General features: G+C 43.7%; 2 protein-coding genes and 1 long non-coding RNA gene across 7 annotated transcripts; 2 read left to right on the top strand and 1 right to left on the bottom strand.

Moving 5' to 3' along the window:
* Positions 1-5,215: 5,215 nt before the first annotated feature.
* On the bottom strand, positions 5,216-13,447 carry LOC135318617 (uncharacterized). Of its 2 annotated transcripts, XR_010376849.1 has the most exons (4): positions 13,350-13,447; positions 12,527-12,866; positions 10,656-10,778; positions 5,217-6,067 (listed from the first exon to the last, which is right to left on the bottom strand). It is a non-coding gene; the product is annotated as an uncharacterized LOC135318617 (long non-coding RNA). The 2 variants fall into 2 exon arrangements; XR_010376848.1 differs by lacking the exon at positions 13,350-13,447 and having other exon boundaries at positions 5,216-6,067; positions 12,527-13,290.
* On the top strand, positions 11,039-11,281 carry SMIM40 (small integral membrane protein 40). The gene has a single exon (XM_031434964.2). The coding sequence runs from the start codon at positions 11,039-11,041 to the stop codon at positions 11,279-11,281; it is 243 nt and encodes an 80-aa protein (XP_031290824.1).
* Positions 13,378-18,128, top strand: DAXX (death domain associated protein). Of its 4 annotated transcripts, none has more exons than XM_064476380.1 (8): positions 13,378-13,511; positions 14,690-14,948; positions 15,103-15,934; positions 16,064-16,278; positions 16,435-16,648; positions 16,820-17,294; positions 17,459-17,681; positions 17,882-18,128. In XM_064476380.1, exons 2-8 carry the CDS (start codon positions 14,742-14,744, stop codon positions 17,939-17,941), a joined length of 2,226 nt encoding a protein of 741 aa, XP_064332450.1. In that variant the 5' UTR covers positions 13,378-13,511; positions 14,690-14,741; the 3' UTR covers positions 17,942-18,128. The 4 variants fall into 4 exon arrangements, with proteins under 4 accessions (XP_064332450.1, XP_064332448.1, XP_064332449.1 ...); XM_064476378.1 differs by lacking the exon at positions 13,378-13,511 and adding an exon at positions 13,659-13,792; XM_064476379.1 differs by lacking the exon at positions 13,378-13,511 and adding an exon at positions 13,669-13,792 and having other exon boundaries at positions 14,693-14,948.
* The last annotated feature ends 291 nt before the right edge of the window (positions 18,129-18,419 follow it).

Genomic DNA, 18,419 nt, shown 5'->3' with positions numbered 1-18,419 from the left:
TTCTTGAACCGTCTTTGTCTAATGTTGTTATCAAGGTTATATTAAGTCTCATAAAATAGTTCGAAAGCATACTCTCTTTATCTGTTCTCTGGAAAGGTGTATGTTGTTGTTGTTTTTATTTTAATTTCTTTTTTAATGGTGTACTAGGCATTAGGCCCAGGACCTCATGCATGCTAAGCATGTGCTATACCACTGATCTATACCCTCCCCCCTTGTTTTTAATGTTGGTTATAAATCTGTATCCAGGTAATAATAATCTCATGAAATGTTTTAGAAACAATTTGTACAAAACAATGAGCCCCCAACCAACCACTCTTTTACTGGACTCACTTCTACTCATCCTTCAGTTCTTATCCTGAACTTCACATCCTTAGCAAGATCTTTACTGTCTCTCACACTAGATTAGATGTCACTGTTCCATACCTCTCAGAGCACGTTTTATTTCCTCTATCGTAACTCACTTCACATTTCACTGTAATGTCTCACTAATGTTAGTATTTTCAGCTGGACCACAAGCTGCATGAGGGCAGTGACCTAATTTTTGTTCACCACTACTCCCATGCTTGGAATGTGGATGCACAAAGTTGGCTATAAATAAATATTTGTTGACTTTGATTAAGTGAATGAGTGAAAAAACAAAATGAATCAAGTTATACCTGGATGGGGGAAATTTGAACTCCCTGTGAAGACCTTCTGCTTTAGAACAAGGGAGAAGATAAGAACCAATAAAGACCACATCCCCAGCAGTGGGAGCTGAGGCCTGTGGAAGGAGGTTGATGCACCACCCAAGTCCTTCTGTGCAGAAGCTCGGTGTAAAAGGACAGTGATGGGGGCAGAGATGTGGCAGCACCAGGGACCTCATCATCACTAGAGGTCTGATAGAACACTGGGGGTGCACCAGAGGTGACCCTGCACGCTTAGAGATTCTGGACAGTCATCATGCCTCTTTTGAAATTTGCATCTCTTGGGGAGTTGATGGAAATGGTGGTTTCATAGGTGTATATATCTATCAAAACTCATCAAGTTGTACATCTGAAATATGTGTAGTTTACTGGACAGAAATTATACCACAATAAAGTTGTTTAAAATTTTTTTTTAAATTTTTTAAGTGGAAATACTGGGGATTGAACCCAGGACCTCATGCATGCTAAGCATGCACTCTACCACTGAGCTATACCCCATCCCCTGCCAACAAATTTTAAATAACTGAAATCATAAAAAGTGTGTTCTTTGACTACAACTGAATTAAATTAGAAATCAATAACAGAATGATATTTGAAAAATCTCTCAAATACTTGCATATTAAACAGTACACGTCCAAATAACCCATGGGTCAAAGAGGAGATCATAAGGGAAATTAGAAAAGATTTTGAATTGAATGCAGATGAAAACACAACATATCAAAATTTGTGGGACACAGGTAAAGGGGCACCTGAATGGAAATGTAAACATTAAACTAAAGAACAAGAAATGTTTCAAATCATTAATCTAAGCTTCCATCTTAAGAAATTAGGAAAAAAGAGCAAATTAAATTCAAAGTAAACAGGGAAGAAATAAGGGGGATTAGAGCAGAAATCAATGAAGTTGAGAACAGAAAAACAATAGAGAAAAATCATTGATGAGGGAGGGTATAGCTCAGTGGTAGAGCACATGCTTAGCATGCACAAGGTCCTGGGTTCAATCCCCAGCACCTCCATTAGTCAATCAGTCAACCCATAAACCTAATTACCTCCTCCTAATAAATAACTAAATAAACCTAATTACCTCCCTGCTAAAACAAAACAAAAATGTAATGAAGTAAAAAAATAAAAAATTAAAAAGTTAATAAGAAAATCAATGATACCAAATCAATAAACATGTAGGCAGACACATCAAGAAAAACTATTTTTTTAAATCTATAGGAGCAGAAATCAGATCTGTGCTTGCCAATGGCTTCACAGTGGGAAAGGGGATTCACTACAAAGGGACAAGAAGGAATTTTGAAGGCGATGGAAGTGTTCTGTATCTTGATTGTGGTGATGTATGCAATTATATACATTTGTCAAAATACATGGAACTGTACACCTGAAACGGGTGAATTTGACAGTATGCAAATTATATCTCAATGATTCTGAAGTGAAATAAAATATCAGAGTACATTTTAGCATTTTATGTAGAAGAAGAATTTCATGAAATTTTTGTTTTAGACACGTATGTGTTCTGGATTGCAGCAGTAAAATGTGTTTTTTATCCCATAAATTGTAGTTAAAAAGGAAAAAGAATTGGTGTCAAACATGCCAAGGTCTTTCCTGGCTTGGGACTTCACACTAGTCAGTCCCTCTGCCTGAAACACTGGGACTGGTTCATTGTCTTACTTCAAGTCGCCTTGGGGTGCCCTTTTCGGGCCTCTCCATCAAGGAACTCAGTGCCTCCCCACTATCTATATCACTAATTCTCTCTCATGCTGTTTATTTCCTTTATACCACTTACGACAATTTGTAGTTTTTAACTTCTGTAGCAGTACATGCGTCTGTGTACTTGCAGATTGTAATCTGATAATAGTGTTATCCTTTACCCCATGGTCTCTTGGAATCTGCCCTGTGGGTCTAGCTCTTCCTTCCTCTCTGAACAATACTCAAGAAGGCCACAGAGTGTATCTGCTCAATCTCCCTCTGGAAAGTCCTCCACACTTTATTTTAAATGAAGTTTCTTCTCTTGGCCAGCTATCACTGGCTTGACTTGGATAGCTGTGTTAGGAAAAAGAGGCAATGTGTCCAGCTGCTTCTTTGTGCATCTCTTTTTAGCCTTCCTCAGTGTCCCACCGTACCCATCAAAGACAGATGCAGGGAAGTAAGAGGAGGAAATGCTTCACTTAACCAGCACAGGCCAGAAGCGGTTTCGGTTTCCTCTGGTCATGACATGTTCAGATTGACTTGCTCTGTGGGCTGTTTGTGGGTTTGTATAACCCCATGATTGCCGACTCTCTCTCCCCTACACTCTGTATCCCAAATTCTGAATCCATCTAGGTGTTGAATTGTCTCCAATTCTCCCCTACTTCCTGTTATCCAGGCTCTTGACAGTGTGTCTTGGCAGGTACTCCATCAAAAGGTGGACCTTGTTTCCATACTCCTGGAATCTGGATTGGCCTTGTGACTTCGGTCAGTAAAACAAGATAGAAGTGACCTTATACCAGCTCTGAGCGTAAGCCTCAGGAAGCCTTGTACGTTCTGCTCTCAGTCCTGAAACCCTGCCAGCAAACACACTCAGGCTAGTCTTCTGGATGACAAGACGTGAGGCCGAAGTGCTTCCTATCATTCCAGCAACACCCAGCCAGTCTTCAGAAGCATAGTTATCAACTGACCAGCAGCTGATAACAAATACAAGAGAGAACCTTGCTTTAAAAGAATTGTATACATGATCCCAGCCCATACTGCCGACACGTGGAAGGGTGAGCTAATTAAATGGCTGTTGTTTTAAGACATGAAATTTTAGGATAGTTTGATACACATTGTTAAAAAGAAAAGTAAAATTCAATGAAGTAAATGTAAAGATCTGTTTGGCTTACTCTCCCTAAATTCCCCAATAACTTCCATGTAACTAAATATAGTGAACTTTAGAGACTTCCTCTTATTTGATTTTGCAGCAGCAGATGACAAGTAGACTTCCACTTTCTTGGGACATTTGTCTCTTAACCTCCAAGACCCAACAATTTTTGATACCCTTCCTACCTCTCAAATGACTCTTGATCTCCATGGTTTCTTGACATTAAATCCTAGAACTGTCCAAAGCCTGATCTGTGACTCTCTTCTCTTCTCACTTTGCTACCCTGGAAGAGCTCCTCCTTAAGAACTGGAAATTTTAGTACTCACCTTCCTGACTGGACTTCACCAATAAGCCTGATGTTATTTTTGCACACAGCCTTGACTCCTTTGCTACTTCATCCATTCCCAGCACTCTTGGCAAAGCCCTCACTCTCTGCCAACTCTGCCATTGCACACACGTAACTGAATGTATCTGGAGGGAAAGAGAACCACACCACCATACTAGCTGGTCTCACTTTGAATTTACGGTAAATCTCAAGTAGACGTCATGCCGGCTGACAATCATACTACACTTCCCTAGTCCAGTGGTCTTCACCCTGGAGTGTGCAGACTCCAAAATTCACACAAAAACCTTACAAAGGGAATGAGGGCATGGTCTGTTATGAAGGTATTCATTTTCACATATTCTATTCCTATGTCATTTTCCTAAAACTGGTTTGCATGAGAACTGTTGTGCAAATTCTCATTTCTCTCCTCCTTTTTTACCATTGCCCATTTGCCATTCTCCCAAGGTGGGGAAATGTAAAAACATCTGGGTTGCTAAACAGAGGTACAATTTGAAATATTAGAAATATTGTTTTTGGAAGTAAATTACTCTAATGATTGAGTAATGAATCCTTTAGCAAGTCAGGTGGTTTCCTATTCTTTGCTTTAAACAAGATTAAAAGAGAATCTAATTGAGTTTTCAGCTTGAATATCATTAAAATAAATTTAATGATGGCTTATGATGTGATTTTTGACATATAATTCAGATGGAGTCCAAAGAAGTGAGTGTCATTGCTATAATAAAATATTTCCATTTCCATTTACTTATTTATGTGAACAAGAACTCTCAGCTCTTATTTTGATGAAAAGGAAAAAAATAGAAAGATAATTGTTACTGAATGCTGTCTCATTCCAGCAATGTGATTCAATGAAACATGGACTAGTTGAAAAGCCATTAAAAGATGCATTTTGAATAAAATTTTATATTTATGTATAATGGTTATCTTTCAAAATGTATAATGTACTTATGTGACTTTGATCAATTTGGGCTGTTGCTAATAGTTCAATCCAAAAGAAAATTTTAAACATAGTACTATGGTTAAAAGAAATTGAAAAGAACTAATTTTTAAAAATATATTTTGTTGCAGAGAAATATAGGGAGGTCAATACAACACTTTTAGATATAAACTACGTTAAATTGGAGGAGGGTATAGCTCAAGTGGTAGAGCCCATGCTTAGCATGCATGAGGTCCTGGGTTTAATCCCAAGCACCTCCATTAAAAAATAAATAAATAAAATAAAAATAAAAACAAATAAATATATAAACTTAATTACCTTCCCCCCCAAAATCAAAATTTTAAAAAGAAGAAATGATTTATTTTTTAAAAATACATTAAATTAAGATAAAATTATGTAGTGGAAGTGAACAAAATATGAATTCGAAGGAAAAATAAATAATGTAAAATGTCTACCTGTTGAAGAACATTTTATTAATACATTTTAAAAAGATGATGTTGAATATCAAAAAGCTATGGCATATAGGTTCTATTGGATACATTTAAAAGAGTAATATAAACAGTCTCACTTTAAAATGGCACTATTTACAAGATATCACAATTTTACACTCTTTGTAGTTATTTTAATTTTCAAGAAAAGAAATTAGATATAAAGTAAAAAATACACAAGAAGTCACATAGTTTTCCAAAATGTTTTTAGGAAACATGCAAGAAAAAAAAACTGAAGACTAATTAACTGGTCCTGGTATTGCTCTCATACCCAGGCAAGAAGGGACTCTGTCTTGAGCCCCATATTTTAGCGAACCCCACATGTCATAACACAAAAAGGACAGATTCAGAAAGGACATATGGGTATCTCTCTTACTAAGGATCTGACACTTAATTCTGGCACAATATATTAGTTGTCTTTGCTGCATAAAAGATTACCACAAATTTTTTTAGTGGTTCAAAAAAACACACATTATTTCATGATTTCTGTGGGTCAGAAATCTGAGAGAAGCCTACCCTGACCATCTGCTTCAGGGTGTATCACTAAGCTGCCATCCAGGTGCTGCCAGTGATCTCAACTGAAGGCTCAGTTGGGGAAAGACCTTCTTCTAAGCTTGCTCCCCCAGTTGTTGGCAGGATTCAGTTCCTTAAAGATTGCTGGACTGAAGCCATCAGTTTCTTGTTGGCTATTGCCCGGAGGTCACCCTCAGTTTGTGGCCATGTGGGCCTCTCCAGAATGGCAGCTTGCTTCCTCAAAGTCAGCAGTAGAGAGGCTGCCTACAAGACAAAAGTCATGACTTTTATGGCTTAATCTCAAAAGAAACATCTCATCAATTTTCCCATATTCTATTCATTAGAAGCAAGTCACTAGATTCAGTCCACACTCAAGAGGAGAGGATTACACAGGGCATGAATATCAGAAGGTGGAGATCACTGGGAGCCATTTTAGAAAGCTGCCTACTATATACCACCTGACCATAAGGCTACACATGGGCTGTTGTAATTAACACTATTCAATCCCAAGGAACTGTGTCTCCATACCTCTTGTCCTCTATCATTGAAACAAAAGGTGGTGGTGACCCAATGCTGTGAAGATGTATGGGTTGTGCTGCTGCTGAGCCTAGACATGGACCCTTGTTTGAATGCAGGGAGGATTTAGCAGTGATGGTGGTTAGGTAAGAGAAAAGACAAATCAATTAACTTGTCAAATATTCTCTCTCAGTCACCACGAATGCAATACTTTCTTACATGATGATGTATCATTTCCCAGTAGAGCCACAGTTGCACATGGTGGCTAAGAAAAATTTTCTTGTACTACACAATATTACTCTTAAATTGGTATGTATCTAAGTATGCTTAACAAACATGGCACATGAAGTTACACTGGCAACTAAATAGACATCTAATGCTTGAATTACATATAGTTTTATTTTTATAAAAATATTTAATATGATTAAATTAAAATTTCAAAGAGTTAAATTTTAAAGTGTCAGCTTTCTAGAAACAATTTTTAATATTTATTCAGTATAATTTGTTTTACATTTTAATTTTAATAGATGATTTAAACATTAGAAAAATAACATTTGAAAGCACAGAAATAACTTTATTTTACATTAACTTTATTTTACATCTTTCTGAAAATATATATAATTATGTAAAGTGAAATCAGTTGCATTTAACTTTTAAATTCTTCTTTTTTAACTTTTAATTTCTTTATCCCATTACCATCAATAGAACATAGATTATGTGAAAATCTCAATTATTACAGCATAATTACATAGAAAGGACACACGTAAGTGTTCTGGCCCACAGCCCCAGCAGAGATCCAGCTGAAAGCTAGCATCAATTACCAGACACGTGAGCGAGGATACCTCCAGGTGATTCCAGATCTCAGCAGTTCTCACCTTCAGCTTTTAAGTCTTCCCAGATAAGAACACAGACCATCACTAAACAAACACAAGCTATCCTCACTGTGTCCTCTCTGACATAGTAGTCCATGGGCATAACAAATGGTCGTTTTGCATCAAGTTTTGGGGTGGTATGTTAGGTGGCAATAGTAACTGGAACAGAGTGTGTATGTGTGTCTGTGTGTATACGTATATACATTCATACCTTTCTTAGCTCTGTCTGCTGAGAAGGCCTAAAAACATGTCATTGTAGTAGAAATGAGAACATCTGGCACCCAGATCTTGGCTTCCAAATACCATCTTTGTCAAAAGAAGCCAGAGCCCCTTAAAGAAATGGTTGATTCCTGGGCTGAGACAGGAAAAGTACAAATTGAGAATGGATTACCTGTTGTACCAGAATGTAAGGAAATGCTTAAATAATGTTGAGAACATTTTGAAAGGACACAGGAGCTAGCTGGAAGGGCTTTCTCATTTGCCAAATTTGGGATAATTTGTACATAAAATTAATAATGATAGTAACTGATTACAATTAATTAAATAAAATAGAAATGCATGGGTCCAGACTACATAAATACAATAGTAATGGATTATAATTCACCGAGTAAAATAGGAATCCATAAGTCCATATGATATAAATAAATGAGAGAAAATATTCTCTTTTATACTAGATTGTTGACTGACAAAAACTGAAGAAGAAATGATGGAATGAAAAAAAAAATCATCATGGGGGTGCATAGCTCAGTGGTAGAGCACATGCTTGGCATGCGTGAGGTCCTGGGGTCAGTCCCCAATACCTCCATTGACAACAACAACAAAAGTCATCATTTAATAAACATCATCGTGCTTATTCCCATGGGGGTGATCCATGGATGCTAAGGCAGATAGGTGTAGATTTGGTGATGTCTCAGATATCTAGGAATTACAAAGGGACAGTGATGGCTTTATGATGGAAAAACCTGCCAGACTGGTTTGGCAGCACCAGGGGTGAGATGGTTCCCCCCCCTGAACCTTCTGTTATGGTTCACCAAGAAAGGCACATCTTTTCTCTGTTGCCCTTACATGCATTTAGGTTTAAGGGACATCTTACAGAAATGAAAAGCATGTACACTTTAAAAGTGATTCATGAAAGACAGGGAAGGACAGAGGAACTGCCTAGATTGAAGGAGACTGCAGATATATGACAACAAATTCAGTATGTGGTCCTGAGCCAGAAAGGACAGAGACATTAGTGGGAAAGCTGATGAAAACTGAAATGTACCTATGAATTGGATAGTGGTGTTGATTTCCTCTTACAGTTTTTTGTATTTCTGTGGTATTGGTTGTAATTTCCCCATTTTGCTTTTTCATTTTGTTTATTTGTGTTCTCTCTCTTTTCTTCTTGGTAAACCTGGCCAGAGGTTTGTCAATTTTTGATTCCCTGATTAGAATGGTATATTAGTTTGCTAGGCTAGGTACATAACAAAGTACCACAAACAGGATGGCTTAAACAATAGAAATTTATTGCCTCATAATTTTGAAGCTTAGAAGTCTGCAATCAAAGTGTTGGCAGGGTTGTTTCTTTCTGAGGACTGTGACAGAGTAGTTTGTTCCATGACTCTTTCCTAGCAGAGTAGTCTGTTGGTTTGCTGGCAATTTTTGGTGTTCCTTGGCTTGTAGACACATCAACCCTATCTCTGCCTTCATGTTCACCTGGTGTTCTCATTGTATGCATGTATGTGCCAAATTTCCCCTTTTTATAAGGACATCAGTCATATTGGATTAAAGATTTACCTGACTGCAGTATGACCTCTTCTTAATTTAATGAATCACATCTGCAACAACTCTATTTCCAAATAAGGTCATATTCTGAGATATGGGGAGTTAGGGCTACAATATCTGAATTTTGGAGTGACACCTATAACTTATGGTTATATTGGAGTTGAGAGATAAACAAATATAGCAAAACGTTGACAAATGGGGAATTAGGGTGAAAAAGATGCCAGAGTTCCTGGTATTGTTTGCAATTACTTCAAAAAACTTTTTTATTCAATAAAGTGCTAGGTTTATGTATTATACAAGATCTTAGTGCTGAACCTACCATGGGGAAGGAACTGTATGAAGATGATAAAGATGTTTGGGTGCCCTTATTTCAAACTTGCCTGAGACACAAGTGAGGGTATCAGAAATCAATACATTATATTTACACAGCAGTTCATAATTTATTTATAAAAAAAAAAAAACGAAACCACCTTATTCATGATAAATCTGGAGCAAGTTTTTCAATTGTATAAAAAACTAAAGAAAAGTCAGGTGACTCGCCCAAGGTCTTGTTCACACAACTGTTAAAAAGAAACTGAGGCATGTTAAAAATTTGAGTTATTTGAGCAAAAATGCATTGGAATGGGGTAGAGTCAAACCAGAAGTGGTTGTGAGCATTCCTCAGATCTGAGCCCTGGGAAAGGCTTAAGTGGAGAAAGTGTGGAAGCAGAGAAAGGAAATTATTTCATTGGCTGTAGATTAAAACCTACCTAGTCGGCTGTGTGTGATTGGTTGCCCTTTACCATTTTGATTACGTAAGCTTGAGGCCTGGATGGGTTTAGACTTTGGCTTGCTAAGATAGGCTGCCACGATGTTAGAGCCCCCTCAGTTTAATGGCCTCCTTGTTTAATTAATTTAACACAACTAGTGATTCGTTCGGACCCGGATCCAGGCTTTTTGATTCGTAATGTAACCTCCTGTGGTGGAGCACACGATAATATGAGTTGACTGTAAACAAAATTGTGACATCGTTTGTACCATTTTGGGGTAAACAAGGTCTTTCCAAGAAAACAATGTCTTATTAAAATCAAAATGGAGTTTTAGGTAACAGACCCTTGAAGCGCCAGATATGAGGCCCACTACCTCAAGCGCCGCTTCCTCTGCTGTCCACACTCCATCCAACAACCACTACTTTTGGGAGGTGGGGAGGTGGGCCGCAGGTCTCCACACGGACTTTGATTTCCCTCAAGAACCTGGTCAAAATGGCTTCAACCCTTGCCCCAAGACAGCCTCTTGGAAATTTCCCACGAGCAACTCAGATCAGGACTCCTCAAACAAAACCTCAATCTTCCTTCTTATTGCCCCAACAGTTAAGTCTCAATCATTTACCCTCGCCCCGCTGACCAATCAAGGTCTTTCTCTTTTTATAAACTTCCGCTTGGGCTCCTGCAGCCCAATTATAATCGTCCTCAAAGTCTGGAAGACAGCCCGCTGGGTTTCTGCCCTGCAATCTTTGTCGGCCTGCAGACTTGAAGAACTACGCCTGCGCCGACTGGAGCCGCCTCTGCACAACCCTCCCCCTTCCCATCCCTCCCGCTGCCCATCCCACCCTCCCAATCCCGCCCACCCGCCTAGGTTAGGAGAGTTCCTTCCCGCCCCCCACCCCCGCACTGTTAATGCCAGAATGGACTTTAGATGATGCTTGATTGAGAGCCGCTTACCGTAGCATACTAGGTCCATTGCTCATTCTCTGTAGGGGCCCAAGACCTTGAGCCTTAAGCCTAGAGACCCAGATTAACTTGGGCAGTTTCAGCTTGCATGTCTCTATGTTGGGCCTTCAATTCCTGAAATATAGAATTATAAAATGCTAAAGCTGGGCAGACTTTAGGAATTATTTAATCCAGGCCATTCACATTGCACTGATTATTCCAAAGGCTCAGAAGCCCTACTATCCTTTCTTTCTCTGTATGGGGGAATTGGGGTCAAGCCACACAGGTGCAGAATTTACCAACACCATACTCCTTAATCCTGGCAACGCTGAGTAAGGGCTTCCATCTCAGCCTCCCTGAGCCAGCAAGCTGTCAGAATCAGACTGTGGGCTAGGATGGCCGAGGAGGAGGGTGATGTGGACGAGGAGGATGTGTTCCTTGCATTTGCCCAGCGTCCCTCTCCTCCCAGGGGTCCTCTGCGTCGGGCCATGGATAAGGCCTTCTTTATCTTTCTGGTCCTCTTCCTGACACTGCTAATGCTGGAGGCTGTGTATAAGCTGCTGTGGCTGCTACCATGGGCAAAGTTTGGGGACTGGCTCCTGAGAACACCACAGAAGGAGGAGGAGCTGGAATTGTGACCGCCTTTCCTATAAACATCCTCTTTCCCTGCAACGGAGGTGAGAGGGGAGACGGGGGAATGGCAATAGTTGGGGGCCGGGGAGGGACACTTGGATAGCTTATAGCAGCTAGCTGTCTTAAAATTTCTGCATCTATACTCTGGGAAATAATTTTGAAAAAGTTTGTACAAGTATTTTTAAGTGAGCATCTAAAATTTTTCATCATAAATTAAAATTGTTTCAAGGATGTAATTCCTGGCATATAAAAATACTTACATTTTAAAATAAAACAATTAAATCAATCTTTTGAATGTCCAAGGGAATTGAAACATCAGAATACAATACATTTAAAAATATAATTGGGATGTGGGGGAGCTCAGTACTTCCATTAAAAGTGGGGGATACCCAGTAACTCCATTTAAAAAAAAACCTAATTACCCCCCCAAATACAATTGGGAATCTTTCCTTTTCTTCTTCTATCATTCCTTTTCTTCCAGAACTCCTGTTACCATTCTATTTCTCTACAGACAATTTTATGCTTTTATACTTGAAAGCTTTTTTTTTTTTTAATGGAATTGAGGGTTGAACCCAAGACCTCATACATGCTAAGCGTGCGATCTACCGCTGAGCTATTTCCCTCCCCAACTTGAAAGTCTTTTTATTGACCTATCTATCAAACGTTCCTGCATATGTATTAACTGAAATGAAAATTATTTTTCTTTCTTGTAACCATACGACTCTAGCTTTTTAGAAAAATTTCTTCTGGGTTATCATTACAATTATTATAAGAGCAGAACTGGTCGAATAGCATAAAGATTGTACAAACTCATAATTGTTAAAATAAAAAATAATATTTTAAATGACATAGACGAGGTGGTGCTTATGGTGGTTTGATGAAAGAACCTGGCTACATGTCTATTTAAGACAAGGTAAGATTATCCCCAGGAGATTGCATGGTTGAGACTATACTTTTTCTTTTTAAAGAGGGAAAAAATCTATTGTAAAAGGGAAAAAGAAGGAGAAGCTCTACTGCAGGCATTTACTCAGGAAGACAAATTTTGGGAAAGTTGAGGCTCTGGAAATTAAATCCCTTATAGCTTCCAAATCCGAGTACCCTTTGGAGTGTTTTCATGTTCCCCAATTTGAAGACTATAGGCTTAGACTATTGGAGAGAAGTGGGATTCTTTAACGGAAAGGAGGGTTTGAGGTTCTGGGACTCTGAGAGCTTGGGGATGTAAGGGTCTGTGGTCCTAGAAAGATGCTCACCATTTGTGGAATGCGCAATGATGCAGGAAGTGGGAATCTCAGGGACTGGAAATGTGTTAACCTTTTCGGTTTTCCCAGAAGCTCACGTTTGGACCCAGCTTTGCCTCCACGAGTCCTTCTAGTGTCCCTAAAGCTGGGCTAGGTGGGGATGCGGGCGAGGTGGGCGTCAAAGTCCGTTTCTTCTCTCATGTTCTTTCATCAGCTCTCCCAGAGGAAAAGGAGACGAGACTCGAGGTATTTTATGAGCCTCATTTCGTCTCACAGCTCTCACAGCGGCAATTTGCACAGATTCTCCTCAGAGTCTCCGCCCTACATTGCCCGTCCTCAGGCCCTGGAGCTCCTGGACAAAGCACAGCCTACTGGTTATCACCGCCTGTGCCTCGAGGACCTCCTCCAGAAAAGGACAGAGAACCACCTAGGTCCCTACTTGGTTGGTCATTAGTCTGTGGTGGAGCTTGAAAAGCAAAACCAACAACAATAGCAATAATAATACCACCACCACATCTGTATAGCGCGTTGTGCTCATTTGCATGCATGTATTATGATTTCACGACTGGGAGATGTTGGCACCTGGATGTAGAAGTAGCTGCTGGACAGCGGCAAGGGAGCGCGCAGCCCGTAGAAGGGAATGTCAGGGACAGTCGATTAAGCCGTGGAAACTACCTGGCAGGTAGGAAAATAGCACTAGAAGGCTTGTCAAAAGCCCAGCGGATGGAAAAGATTTCATTTCCTTCTTAAGAGACTCCCGACCTTCCTTGCATCCCTATGCAGCCATGGAGGGCCCAATTCTTTAGCTGCCCTGTTGCGTTCCCCCCTCCCGTACTTGGAAAGGTGGCTCAGTCCTCGCTGCATGCGACTCGTGGGCGGTTGGGCCGGAAGTTTCTGATTGGCGGAGTCGCAGAAGCACCGGATGAAAAGAGCTTAATCCGCGGCGCGCCCCAGTCCAGGCGTAGCTAACGCCGTATGGCAAAATGGCGGCCCCCAGGTACTTTGGGACCCCCTGAAGTGACAAATCCTCCCCCAGCAGGTCAGGGGGAAGGGAGCCGCTGACAATATGGGCGGGCGCTCGGGGGGCGGGCCTACCGCGACTTCCGGCCACGGGGGATTCCGTGCGATAATATGGCCGCTCCCAGGTGCCTGTAGGCGGAAACTCCTAGACTTCCGGTCCGGAGTGGGGCCTGCGGTGGGAGGGGGAAGGAAGGCGGAGGGAACCATGCGAGGTTCTGAGATCGGCGGCGAGGGTCGCCTCGAGAGACCGTTTCTGAGGTGGGGGCCCGACGGTGCGGAGAGCGAAGGCGGGGGCGGGAATGTCGAGGGAGAGGTATTGGGGAGTCCCGGGCTCTGAGTCTGAGGGGCAAGCTGTAGTTCCTTCCTTCCTATCCCTGAAGGGGAGTGGGGCGGCCGGGGGCTGAACTGGGGGCGGGGGACTTGGCGGGAAGCTCATCTAGGGTAAGGGGCCGGACTCAGGGCTGGAATCTGAGAGGATTCAGGAGAGCCCAGTGTGGGGCTCACGATCAGTTACAGGTCACAGGGAGAGAATGAGGAAAATTAGGGTGGGTTGAGAGGGAGGGGTCTTGAGGTGAAATATCTCCAACCTAATGCCCTGGTTTGAGGAGACCCATCAGGGGGTGGAATATGGAGATAATTTAAGCAGGAAAAAAGGGAATGGATTGTTGGGAGGGAACCTCCTTCGCCCCAGAGAGTCTAGGAGTTGGGGTGATCCTTCAGGTTGGGGTGAGGATGTGGATTTGATGTGTGTGAAAGCAGAGGGGGATAACACGTGAGGTAATGCCACCCGGGGTGTGGTATCTGTTCAAGAGGATGTCAAGGAAATCTGGAGTGCAATGTGAGAGGCGGTCCAGAGATTGAGAGTAAGAGTCAACTTGCCAACTATGAGAAATAGTAGAGAAACACAACCGAAAGACCGGATATCGACGTGAGGGGTGGAGCTGGGGGTGGGACTTGAGGTTTTCAGACAGTTTGGGGCTCCCACAGTAAAGGTCCAGAAAAACATATGGTACTAATGGTTGCTGAACACAGGCAGTGAGGACACTGTTGAGCATGGCTGGGTGTTTTTGAAACCCAGGAAGACTGGAAAATGTGTGAGATAAAGGGATGGGGCTGTGCTGGAGGGGCTCTTTCTGAGGCCCCATCCCCTTCCAGCAGGAATTACGAAATCCCCAACACTTCCTCCCTTCGGGGGATTTGATCCCCCATGGCCACCGCTAACAGCATCATCGTGCTGGATGATGATGATGAAGACGAAGCAGCTGCTCAGCCAGGGCCCTCCCACCCACCCCCCAATCCGGCCTCACCCGGGGCAGAAGCCCCTGGCTCTTCCCAGCCCCATGGGGCCAGAGGAAGCAGTAGTCCGGGCGGCAAGAAATGCTACAAGTTGGAGAATGAGAAGCTGTTTAAAGAGGTGAGCTTTAGGGGAGAAGATTCTTGTACTCCAGGGAGGGGGATGGCTGACTGGCTCTCCTATCCTTTCTTCCCCACTAACCCCACCACGCCTTCTTTCTTTCAACCCCATCCCTTGTCTCTTTCCCCCTCCCCTTTTCCCCTGAACCCTCCAGTTCCTTGAACTGTGTAAGACGCAGACAGCGGACCACCCTGAGGTGGTCCCATTCCTCTATAACCGGCAGCAGCGTGCCCACTCTCTGTTTTTGGCCTCCGCGGAGTTCTGCAACATCCTCTCTCGGGTCCTCTCTCGGGCTCAGAGCCGACCAGCTAAGCTCTATGTCTACATTAATGAGCTCTGCACTGTCCTCAAGGCCCACTCAGCCAAGAAGAAGCTGAACCTGGCCCCTGCTGCCACCACCTCTAGTGAGCCCTCTGGGAATAACCCTCCCACAGACTCCTCCTCGGACCCCACAAATGCTGAGACCACTGCCTCTGAGGCCCCAAGGACCCGTGGTTCCCGGCGGCAGATCCAGCGCTTGGAGCAGCTGCTAGCACTCTATGTAGCGGAGATCCGGCGGCTGCAGGAAAAGGAGCTGGATCTCTCAGAACTGGACGACCCAGACTCCACTTACCTGCAGGAGGCAAGGTTGAAGCGTAAGCTGATCCGCCTCTTTGGGCGGCTGTGTGAGCTGAAAGACTGCTCTTCACTGACAGGCCGGGTCATAGAGCAGCGCATCCCCTATCGTGGTACCCGCTACCCAGAGGTGAACAGGCGCATTGAGCGGCTCATCAACAAACCAGGGCTTGACACCTTCCCTGACTATGGAGATGTGCTGCGGGCCGTAGAGAAGGCAGCTGCTCGGCACAGTCTTGGCCTCCCCCGACAGCAGCTCCAGCTGATGGCTCAGGATGCCTTCCGAGATGTGGGCATCAGGTTACAGGAGCGTCGCCACCTCGATCTCATCTACAACTTTGGCTGTCACCTCACAGATGACTATAGGCCAGGTAGGCATTAGTGAGATAACCATAAGTAACCCTAGTATGTCAGGTGTGTGGCGGAGGAGGCATCTCTCTAGTCCCTCCTTCTGGGTTGGGTTCTGGGTGACTGCTCTGACTTTATGTCTTCCCACATAGGCATTGATCCCGCACTGTCAGATCCTGCCCTCGCCCGGCGCCTGCGGGAGAACCGGAGCTTGGCTATGAGCCGTCTGGATGAGGTCATCTCTAAATATGCAATGATGCAAGACCAGAGTGAGGAGGGCGAGAGACAGAGGAGAAGAGCCCGGCTCCCCCAAGCCACCTCTTCCCACTCTGTAGATCCCCCCAAAGCCTCCCTGGATTCTGGTGAGGTATGGAAGGGAAACACCCTTCAGAGACCCTATCCTTTTCCTGCACTGGCCAGGAGGGAGTCCATGGTGACTGATAGGGAAGTGTGCAGAAGGAACACAAGAACCAGCCCCTCTAGGGCAAGGGATTCCTTAGAGAAACTCCTTTGTTCCCTGTAGGGCCCTAGTGGGATGGCATCCCAGGAATGCCCTACCACCTTCAAGGCTGAGACAGATGATGAAGAAGATGAGGAAAGTGATGAGGAGGAGGAAGAGGAGGAGGAGGAAGAAGAGGAGGAAGAAGAGGAGGACGCCACAGATTCTGAAGAAGAGGAGGATCTGGAACAGATGCAGGAAGGTCAGGGGGACGATGAAGAGGAGGAGGAGGAAGCAGGTATGTCAAGGACAGTCTTCCCATGTGTCAGTTCCCTCTACTCTTGGGCATGAGCCCCCTGTTTGAGATCCTTCCCTTCCTCCTCTTCCTCCTCTTTCTCCTAGTGTCCTCTCAGCGGTTTTCTCTCCCCTAGTTCTTCTGTTACCTCTCTCCTCTTTACTTCTTTTCCAGGTAAGGATGGAGATAAGAGCCCCACGTCCCTGCTACAGATCTCCACCGAAAAGAAACTGGAACCTAGCAAAGGGATCAGCAGGTCTTCAGGGGAGCAACAAAACAAAAGCCTCGCAGTGTCACCATCTTCACTGTCAGAAGAGCCCCCAGCCCTCTCCAGCATAGATGCTGAAAGCAATGGAGAACACCTCGAAGAGTTGCCCCTGGAGGAAGAGAGCCCTATGTCTCAGCTCTTTGAGCTAGAGATTGAAGCCTTGCCTCTGGATACTACCCCTTCTCCTGAGGAGAGGGATGTTTCCTCTTCCAGGAAGCAATCAGAGGAACCCCTCACCACTGTTTTGGAGAATGGAGCAGCCATGGTCACCTCCACTTCCTTCAATGGAGGTGTCTCTCCTCACACCTGGGGAGATGCCAGTCCTCCCCGGAAGAAATCTCGGATGGAGAAGCAAACAGAAGCAGGGCCATTAAGAAATAGGTAATAGCAACAAGGAGAGGGAAGAGGGAAGCCAAGGAGGGACTCCAGGGGGCTTTTTTCTGAGAGGAATGTTGTGGAACTGGGTCTGCTGGGAGAAACTGAACACTCCCCCTCCAGCCTCAGGCTCCCCAGACCCCTCCACACCTTTATGTTTCTGTCCCTAGCTATGTGGAAAGGCAAAGGGCATTGCGTGGGAAGAATGGGAAGAAGACATGTACGCTGCCCAGCCCACCTTCCCCCTTGGCTTCCATGGCTCCAGTTGCTGATTCCTCAACGAGGGTGGACTCTCCTAGCCATGGCCTGGTGACCAGCTCCCTCTGTAGTCCATTTCCACCCCGGTTGTCCCAAACCCCCCAATCACAACCCTCCAGGCCTGGTACTTATAAGGTAAGAGGCGGACACTTTTCCTGACTTCATTCTCTCTCACTGTTCTCTTTTGGGTTCTCTGAATATTGCACCCACCACGTCCTCTTGCTTCCTTTTTTTCCCACCCCAATTTTTAATCTCTGATAAGTCTTTCCCTCTGCTTCTCGAACTCCCACTATGTTCCAGACCTCTCTGACTTTTTGTCTCTCACTCCCCTGCAGATGAGTGTGGCCACACAGTGCGATCCAGAGGAGATCATCGTGCTCTCAGATTCTGATTAGCTGCCTCCCCCTCCTCCCTGCCTACAAAATGTTTTGGAATAGTATTTGGAGGATGGTGGGAAGCAGACGACAGAGGAAGGGATGGACTGAGCTAATCCCCTTTTGGTGGTTTCTTTTTTTTTTTTTTAAAAAGGCTTAAGTTTTACACAGAAACATTAATAAACAATAAAGTTCTTTTCTTATTGTACCCCTGTCTTTTCCTCGGCCTGCTCTCACCAGCTCGTGATTGGCACCAGCTGTTCTCTGGTTTAGAGTTAGCCTGCCTCCTGGGTAGCCCTGGATCTGTCCTTTCTAGCTACCTTTAGCAGGCCTTTCTTGGGATTTCCTCGCCCTCAGGCCTTCCCCTTGCCCTCTGCTAGGCACTAAAAAAATGTGCTTCAACTTCTTGAACGCGCTTTACTTTCTCACTTCGAGCGGTAGCAGTAAAAAGGCCAATCAGGGGCCTACTCAAGGTTATTTGGCCAATCCAGGCCTGGAG

The sequence above is a fragment of the Camelus dromedarius genome, chromosome 19, assembly GCF_036321535.1.
Source record: "Camelus dromedarius isolate mCamDro1 chromosome 19, mCamDro1.pat, whole genome shotgun sequence".
NCBI lineage: Eukaryota > Metazoa > Chordata > Mammalia > Artiodactyla > Camelidae > Camelus > Camelus dromedarius.
This window is presented reverse-complemented; position numbering and strand designations above follow the sequence as displayed.

What these genes read in the sequence shown, in the direction of transcription:
- SMIM40 (XM_031434964.2), top strand. Translation starts at nt 11,039, where the DNA reads ATGGCCGAGGAGGAGGGTGATGTGGACGAGGAGGATGTGTTCCTTGCA.
- DAXX (XM_064476380.1), top strand. Translation starts at nt 14,742, where the DNA reads ATGGCCACCGCTAACAGCATCATCGTGCTGGATGATGATGATGAAGAC. An exon ending in ATGAGAAGCTGTTTAAAGAG is followed by an intron (nt 14,949 to 15,102) that starts GTGAGCTTTAGG and finishes TGAACCCTCCAG; the next exon opens with TTCCTTGAACTGTGTAAGAC. An exon ending in AGAGGAGGAGGAGGAAGCAG is followed by an intron (nt 16,649 to 16,819) that starts GTATGTCAAGGA and finishes CTTCTTTTCCAG; the next exon opens with GTAAGGATGGAGATAAGAGC.